We start from the raw sequence: 9,502 nt of genomic DNA on the forward strand, positions 1-9,502 counted from the left end.
TGAAGAGCTCTCAGGTGAAATGTATGAAGTTCTTACACTACAATATGTAACTGGTCTAGGCCTATGTGATGTTGGATCAATTTGTACCCTGCTCTGAGTGTTGTTTTTAATACAAAGTGTACAGTATATGTGTAAAGTGAGTCTGTTCATGAGCACAAGGCTTTTAAAATTTAACAGGAATTTGTTTAATTTAGCATGTTTAAAACTGTACAGTTTTATGATATTGGATGAAATATGTACTTCACACTGATTGTTTTGTTACATTTCAGAGGTTTTGTGGCTTGAATGCAAGATTAGCACTGCACTTATTGTAGAAAGTAGACAACAGAGGATTGTATTAAAAATGTATTCATTTTTTAAAATACTGAATTTAATCAATCCAAATGTATGGTTATTACCACTGAGCTGTACAGCATTTTTATTTATGTATGTATCCGAGCATGCATGCATGTATGTATTTAATAATTTATTCATTTTTAAAATGAATTCATATTCATTTTAGTTCCAGCACACCTATCTAAATATCAAGTGCTCATGAAGATTTAAGTTAGCTGGTGTGTGTTTGATCAAGAGCTCACGATATTTCTGATAAGAAGTAAGGTCTACAGTGTGAATAGCTTCTAGCTGTTACAACATAAGGCGACAACGGTCGCGTCCTGTGTAGACACGGTGTTAGTGTAAAAAATAAATAAAAAAAGAATCGAAAAAACAGAGGAATCGATTCTAAAAATTCCGGAATCGAACAGCCCTACTCTCTACCCAGATCACTCTGTCTTGCCAATAGCCTGTCTGAATTCAAATCGCTGCTCAAAATTCACTTGTTTTCAGAATGTTATCTTTCTTAGTTAACTTCTGTTTATTCTGTTTTATGTTGTATATTACTCTTTGGATTTCTGATGTTCTTTTCTTTCTGTTTATTGTTTGATGTTTTCCTCCCATTTCTGATGTTTATTGTAAAGTGTCCTTGAGCTCTGGAAAGGCGCTATATAAATAAAACTTATTAAACTTATTATTATTTTACTCTAGGGGGGTTATTATTGCTGCTCTCCCTGCTCATTCATGCCAGGCTGCATGGATGGGCAGGGAGTTTTTGCACAGAACAGAACCATACCGCCAAACCAAAACTTTATGCTAAGTATCTATCATTTTGACGATAGTGGTCCTGACAGAAATACTTATAAAACAATGCAGACAATTACCAGTAAACAGGTGAAAAGAAACTGTTTTCTGTTAGACCTAGGAATTAAAACTCAAATGTAATAGTTTTATTCAGTTTGCCATTTTCAAGCTTACCTTGCAGCAATAAAAGCTCCCAGGATCATAGTGAATATGGTTGCCTTTATGGACCATGAAAATTCCTTTCTACAAAATAAAAAAAATATATATATAATAAAATAAAAAATAATAATAATTTAAAAAGTGTAAATCTCACATCTCATAAGACCCGAACTGAGTCAGCTGAGTATACTAGACATACTTTAGGAGGTAACCCTCAAATAGCATTGTGAATAAAATGGAGAATCTTCTGAGCACAGTAAACATTGGCAGACTGCAAAAGAGTTCATACAGCATGTTATATTATTGTACATTCAGTATATAATAACAACAGCCATGAATTAAAGTTTTTTTTTTTTTTTTTCCTTCTTCAGCATATTGCACACTTACTTTAATTGTTTTGTTCCAAACAGGCCTGTTAACTGATTTCCCACATACATTAAAGGTAGCGGCCATACCTACACAGAAAATATAAAGAGTACTGAACCTACAGTGCGTATACATGAAAACCGAAGTATAGTTCGGCTTTGAGTGTGCACAGACCTACCTTATGAGGTACATGCCTATCAAAATCTGGGAAATCTACCACATTTAATGATTTTGCTCCTCGCAGCACAACAACCATTGTAAACATCTGAAACAACATAAAGATCCTTCATCAGATGCTGGAATCCTAGAGCTGAATATACAGTATGCAAAATATCTGTTTAATTAAGAAAAAGCTTAATGCCAGTTTTTAAAACTCCAAACATGCATACTATATGTTTAGGGGTTGCAGAAAATAATATAAACACCTGGGAAATAATCAATTAAGTGTTTTACCACCATTTGCATTTAAAACAGCTTCCAACCTTCTTAGCATAGGTTCATACAACTTTTTAATAGTCTACTGTGGAATGTTGTCTATCTGAACAGCTGCCAGTTACCTCAGAGATGTTAGAGAAGGGAATCTGCTTCCTACTTTTCTCAACTAACCTGCCCACAGCGGTTTGATAATCTTCAATTTGAATATCAAGGGATTAAGCTTGCTAAAGCAGATGATAATGTTTATCCTTGTGCTACAAATAACATAAGTTTTATGATAGTGACATCATCTTTCTCACTTTGTGGTCAGTGATTACAGTTTTATCAGTTGGTAAACTAAAGCGTGGTTAACACTTTCTCTGTAATGAACAATACTCCACACACTCTCTCGTTATTATGAGACAGATGAGAAGAGAAAGTTGACACAATATTGTGTCTTAAAACACAGCTGCTGACTGTGTTAAAAATTGTCTTGGAGGACTTCAGATCAAATTAAGATCTCATTTTTGCTATTTGAAAATTTCATGCAAAAAACCCTAATAGCTCTAAGGTTTGTGAGAGTCATAGTTAAGACACACTGGAGAACTAGTAAAAATAAACAGAAACGTAAAAAATAAAAAAAATGTACAGTTAATAACTTGCTTACTTGTCCAATTCCCACTGCTAAAGAGGACGGGAATCTGAGTGGAAACACAGTTTATTAAGTGCATAAAATAATAAACATGTTAACGGAATGTATATAGCGCCCATTTACAAAACGATTAATAATGATGATGACTAATTTACATAATCTATGCAACTAATTCATCTGTTGAAAAGATCCACAATAATACGGAGAGATTACGTTAGATTACATAGAGTAACACCTTCATTCACGTGTTTGCACATGTGCTGAGAGCTAACGTTACCAGGAAAAGTCATAGCAAAGGCGAATAAGAGTAAAAATCTTGCGTCTAGACTGTCACCATACTTTTACATAATGAATGAATGTGCTGAAATAAAACATAAATGAATATGATATTAATGCGATTACCTGTAATTAGTAAGAACACTCTTGTTAACGACAACAATAATGAAGGAAGAGAGCCCATAGAAAGCTGCAGCAAATAACTTAACAAATAATGTAGATGTGCCAGTGCCGCCTTCTCCGGAAATATTATCGTTTGGGTTATTCTCAGTGGAACTCACACAAGGACGTTTTCGTATGTCCGCCATGTCTACCTAGATACATGCGGTTTATCTGGTAAATAGGTCCAACCACTTTTCTGCACAATAAATCGTTCCCTTTACTCAAGTTTTAAAGGGACAGTATGAAGGTACAATGATGCCTAAAAGATTTGCATGCGCAGGGTAAGATTTGTGGAAGCGTACATAAGACTGTAAACTTAAATTTGCACGCGCAAGAGAAGCTCTGTAAAGAAAAAAATATTTGCAGCATTTGACTGTTATACATACGTGTAATTCATGTATTGTGAACCTGCAGCTTCATGCTAACGCAAAATAAATATGATGCATTCTTCTGACTTCCATTTTTCCGCGCTTACACTTTTTTTTATTTTTATTATTTTTCGCCAAAATACGATCAAAAGCACTGCAAGCCTGTGAACAGTGATTTGCAAGCGAAAACAACAGTTTAAAAGAACCGCAAAACGGATTGACTGCGTAGAACCATTCTGTATGTGTAAAAAAAAAAAAAAACTCGAATGTCTAAATGACTTGTGTATGTAGGGCAAAATGTTTTCTTTTATCTGCGTGTACAGTTTTGACACGTTTCTCTCACTAACTGAGTTTTGCAAGCATAATTTCACCTGTCTACTGATCAGTGATAGTTCCATTTTCTAACAAAAATTTGGTTCAATAATATTGAACCAACAGTATATATATATATATGTTAACGGAAACATATATATTAAATTACAACATATTTCTTTAACATGTTGTAATTTAAGGGGACTTCACAAAATATTACTAAAATATTTATTAATTTATCTCTAACTTATTCACCATTTATAATCTGTAATACCATCGTGTAACCACTAGATGGCTGTTTAGCTCTCTCTATATAAACATATAAACATGGCTGTGTGTTCCCTATAGTGGCTGGGAATTTTGGATTCCCACATAATTAGTTACTTGATTTTGGATATATACTTAGACATTATTAAATACATATTTATCAAAGCTTTTGCATTAGTCAAATCTGGACACAAAGAAGCATTTTGTTACTCATTCTTGCTTCATCATTTCATTCATGCTTGATCACATGAAAGTAATCAGAATCAATACTGAAATTTCAAAATATATAATTGAGTGTTAAATACCACATAAACAGCGACATGGTCTGAAAATTGACAAATTCAGATTTAAGTAGCTTTGTTGGCATAGTAAAGAAAGGTTTTACAAAGTATAGCACTCTGATACCATAGTGTTGAGCATTGTCACATAACATCATTTTGATTATAAAGTTTAACAGTGGTGTAAACAGATTATGAAATTTCAATGTAAAGCCAAACCAAACCAAATAATGTTAACACCAGCTCGCAATTCAGTATAAACACATGGGAGTCTAGCCTAAAGGAACACAACTTATAAAATATCATATTTTAATTAAGTAGGTATTTATTTATTTATTTTTACTGTATGTGTACGTTAAAAGTACCATTCCGGCAGTGAGAACGTTCCTGAACTAAATGAAGATAAATGTCTTGGTGTATGATGTGTTTATTGAACCAATCAGATAAGAGTAAATGGAGAGTCAGCGAGAGCCTCATTTGATTGATTACATTACTTTAAACGAGTCTACACCCCAAGATTACTGTTACAAACATGAACCGCGTCCAAAAGGTAAAGGGGGAGGTGTTGCTACAATTTATAGAAATATTTTCAGTATCTCTCAGAGGTCGGGTTTCAAGTATAATTCGTTCGAAGTAATGGTGCTTCATATAACGTTATCCAAAGAAACAAGTGTTAATGATAAATCCCCTGTGATGTTTGTACTGGCTACTGTATACAGGCCACCAGGGCACCATACAGACTTTATTAAAGAATTTTCTGATCTTTTATCGGAGTTAGTACTGACTGCAGATAAAGTCCTAATCGTTGGTGATTTTAATATCCATGTTGATAATGAAACAGATTCATTGGGATCAGCATTTATAGACATTCTAAACTCAATTGGTGTTAAACAACACGTGTCAGGGCCTACTCATTGTCGAAATCATACTCTAGATTTAATACTGTCACATGCAGTGGCGGTTCTACATTGAATTACTCCCGGCGAGACCCCTCTGAGCGCCCCCAATCAAAGAAAAAAACAATTGTAGGTTCTTTTGCTAAAAATTTTTGCACAAACAGTTTTACTATAACAATATAAGTGTAAGACAAGCTTATATTTCTCAATTGCACAAATCCTTCAACATGAAAAACACAATTCTGCACAAAACAGTATAAGTTATCAGAACTTAAATAAATATACTCTATATACATAATAAACACTGTTTATTTGGCACTCGACAATCAACAGATTCCCATCCCCCAACACTTTCACTCACGACCAGAAGTCAAGACTAAACCACAAAGTGAAAATAGCAGTATTCTTTAGTGATATGTTATTTACACAGTACAAATAGCTTTAGATTCTATTTATTCTACTGTATGTTAAAATAAAATAAAAACATGGCGAAAAACGTTATTAGAGAAAAACATTACTTATTGCAAAAATAGTGGTAATTATCTGCACTTCTGCATTGTAATACATTATAAAATAGTATGCAATAACTTATTGAGTGTAATTTTTTAATTTTATTTCTAATTATTAAATGGATGCCACCTTATTGGGACAAAAGCCCTCTCTACACCTACCCTAACCCTACCCGATACTTTATGTTCAACTTTTTGATTATTTCCTTCATTTTTATTAAAAAATAAATGCTTTTCTGATGTGATTTGAAATTTAAAAAGGGAGAAAAAAAGTTCGCAGATTCGAACCCCAGTCGATCGTGTCAAAAGAAGTGTAACGCAAACTTTACCATCTGCACCACTGAAGCTGACAACTAGTAACCGTCTTTTACATATTTGACTATCCCAATCATACATTTGTGGGTGGAGTTAATGTTCACTCCGATTTTTTTTTTTTTATATTCCCAACAATTAAACAGTTGCCCACATTAAAAAAACAGGGGGTGCTGCAGCACCCTCAGCACCCCACTTCCCGCGCCCCTGGGTGTGACTGACTTTAGCCCACTTGTCCCACTAATTTGGGAGAGGTGAACTGTCCCCCGCGGCCGCACCCCCCTCCCCTTTCCACTTCTCACACAGCTTCTGTGCTCGGTACCTTCTCAACAAGCAGGGGCGCCAATTTGCCAATTCCCCGCACAGTTATATGATAGATAATAGAAAACCGCTTAGCGGCGCAGATGATTTTTTTTTTTTCCAAGTGCTTGTGCCGCCCCCCACGTGTCATGAAAAAATGCCGCCCCGGGCGGCTGCCCCGTTCGCCCATGCCTAAAACCGCCACTGGTCACATGGAATTGATGTCAGTGGCATTGAAATTTTGCAGCAGAGCAATGATATCTCAGATCATTATCTAGTCTCCTGTATATTCCATATAGCTAAAGCTGTAAAGCCAACTTCTTGTTACAAATATGGTAGAACCATCACTTCTACCACAAAAGACTGCTTTATAAATAATCTTCCTGACTTATCTCAGTTCCTCAGTATATCCAATAGCTCAGAACAACTCGATGATGTAACAGGAACTATGGACTCTCTCTTTTCTAGCACTCTAGATGCGGTTGCTCCTTACGCTTAAGGAAGATTAAGGATAAGAGTCCAACACCGTGGTATAATGAGCACACCCGCGCCCTAAAGAGAGCAGCCCGGAAAATGGAGCGCAGCTCGAGGAAAACTAAATTAGAGGTATTTCGTTTAGCTTGGCGGGAAAGTACCCTATCCTACAGAAAAGCATTAAAAACTGCTAGATCTGATTACTTTTTGTCTCTTCTAGAAGAAAACAAACATAACCCTCGGTATTTATTCAATACAGTAACTAAATTAACGAAAAATCAAGCATCAACAGGTGTTGGCATTTCCCAAGAGCATAGCAGTAATGACTTTATGAACTACTTCACTTCCAAGATCGATACTATCAGAGATAAAATTGTATCCTTGCAGCCGTCAGCTACAGTATCGCATCAGATAGCGCACTATAGATCCCCTGAGGAACAATTTCATTCATTCTCTTCTGTAGGAGAGGAAGAATTGCATAAACTTGCTAAATCATCTAAACCAACAACATGTATGTTAGACCCGATTCCATCTAAACTACTAAAAGAGCTGCTTCCAGAAGTCATAGATCCTCTTTTGGCTATTATTAATTCATCATTGTCATTAGGATATGTCCCCAAAACCAGACTAGAACTTTGTTGGCATTAGTGGAAGTGCATTAGCATGGTTCAAGTCGTACTTATTTGACCGCCATCAGTTTGTAGCAGTGAATGAAGAGGTATCATATCGATCACAAGTGCAGTATGGAGTACCTCAAGGCTCAGTACTAGGGCCGTTACTTTTCACGCTTTACATGTTACCTTTGGGAGATATTATCAGGAGACATGGTGTTAGCTTTCACTGTTATGCTGATGATACTCAGCTCTATATTTCTTCGTGGCCCGGTGAAACGCACCAAATTGAGAAACTAACGGAATGCAGAGTCAATATAAAAAACTGGATGACGAGTAATTTCTTACAGCTAAACTCAGCTAAATTAAAAAAAACAGAGGTGTTAATTATTGGACGTAAAAACCCAACATGTAATAACCTAGAGCACTATCTAACACTTGACGGCTGCTCTGTCAATTCTTCTTCATCAGTTAGGAACCTAGGTGTGCTGTTTGATAGCAATCTTTCATTTGAAAGCCATGTTTCTAGCATCTGTAAAACTGCGTTTTTCCATCTCAAAAACATATATAAATTGTGACCTATGCTTTCAACGTCAAATGCAGAAATGCTAATTCATGCGTTTATGATCTCAAGGTTAGATTACTGTAATACTTTATTGGGTGGGTGGTTCTGCATGCTTGATCAACAAACTACAGTTGGTCCAAAATGCAGCAGCTAGAGTCCTTACTAGAACCAGGAAGTATGACCATGTTAGCCCGGTTCTGTCAACACTGCACTGGATCCCTATCAAACATCGGATAGGTTTTAAAATCTTGTTAATTACTTCTAAAGCCCTGAATGGCTTAGCTCCTCAGTACTTGAGCAAGCTCTTATCACATTATAGTCCTCCACGTCTGCTGCGTTCTCAAAACTCTGGCCATTTGATAATACCTAGAATATCAAAATCGACTGCGGGCGGCAGACCCTTTTCCTATTTAGCATCCAAACTCTGGAACAATCTACCCAACACTGTTTGGGAGGCAGACATACTCTGTCAGTTTAAATCTAGATTAAAGACACATCTCTTTAACCTGGCTTACACATAACACACTAATACGCTTCTATTATTCAAATCCGTTAAAGGATTGTTAGGCTGCATTAATTAGATCAACCGGATCCGGGAACACTCCCCATGACACACAATGTACTCGTTACATCGTAACAAGAATGGCATCTACGCTAATATTTGTCTGTTTCTTTCTTATTCTGTTTCTCAGTCCGTATCCTTTCAGATGGTGGATCAGCACCAAGAGATGATGTCTACAGCCCTGATCGTAAGCAGAGCCCAGGACACCTAGATGAGCCCCAGAGACATATCCCCAGTGAAGACCTTGACTAAAATACAATAAAACTAAAAATATAACAAAATAACTAAAAATATAATAAAATACCTAACTACATAATACTATTATTGTTAGAAATTGCAACAATATAAAAATAGAAATATAATACATTTATACATTTAAAATTTTAATTAAAACATAATAATATACAAATATGAAAAAAATTAATAAATACATTCTAAAATAATAAATAGTGTGTATATATATATATATATCTCGCGAGCAAGAGAGAGTATGGCAGGATTTTAACATCAGCTAACTACAACCTGTTAAGAACCATCAGATAATCACATCACCTTAATTAAAAGGGGTCGAAGCCTAGAAGCGCTTCTAGATAGTTAATAAGCGGTTACTTGCATGGGTTTTGTGGGTGCTGAGTAAAGCATCCTGTTACGGGGCTGACAAGACGAGAGGCGTGCGGATCCATTTGCAGACTTTATTGGCAACAGAGACGGGGTCAAACAGGCAGGGTCAAACAATGGCAAACAGGTATATAAAGGCAATGCAAAGAGTAAACTGAAACAGGCGTGGGTCGACGATCGGTGAACAGTATCCAAAGGGGCTTGACAAGAGAGGTAATCAAAAACGTGAGCGATAGTCCAGGCAGGGGAAAACACGATAAAACAACAAAGGCAAGGCTAGGC

General features: G+C 36.0%; 1 protein-coding gene across 2 annotated transcripts in view; it reads right to left on the reverse strand.

The window, feature by feature from the left end:
- slc35d1b (solute carrier family 35 member D1b) overlaps nucleotides 1–3,547 on the reverse strand; it is an 80,942-nt gene extending 77,395 nt beyond the window's left edge. Inside the window, exons 1-6 of one of the 2 annotated variants that reach the window (XM_058755212.1) lie at nucleotides 3,113–3,547; nucleotides 2,726–2,759; nucleotides 1,823–1,909; nucleotides 1,666–1,733; nucleotides 1,478–1,549; nucleotides 1,294–1,362 (exon numbers count right to left, since the gene is read on the reverse strand). In XM_058755212.1, coding sequence (XP_058611195.1) covers nucleotides 1,294–1,362; nucleotides 1,478–1,549; nucleotides 1,666–1,733; nucleotides 1,823–1,909; nucleotides 2,726–2,759; nucleotides 3,113–3,294 — 512 coding nt within the window. In that variant the 5' untranslated portion in view covers nucleotides 3,295–3,547. The remainder of the gene's footprint in view (nucleotides 1–1,293; nucleotides 1,363–1,477; nucleotides 1,550–1,665; nucleotides 1,734–1,822; nucleotides 1,910–2,725; nucleotides 2,760–3,112) is intronic. The other variant, XM_058755218.1, reaches the window with a different exon arrangement.
- Between the last annotated feature and the right edge of the window lie 5,955 nt (nucleotides 3,548–9,502).

This window comes from Onychostoma macrolepis, chromosome 02 (genome assembly GCF_012432095.1).
Source record: "Onychostoma macrolepis isolate SWU-2019 chromosome 02, ASM1243209v1, whole genome shotgun sequence".
Taxonomy (NCBI): domain Eukaryota; kingdom Metazoa; phylum Chordata; class Actinopteri; order Cypriniformes; family Cyprinidae; genus Onychostoma; species Onychostoma macrolepis.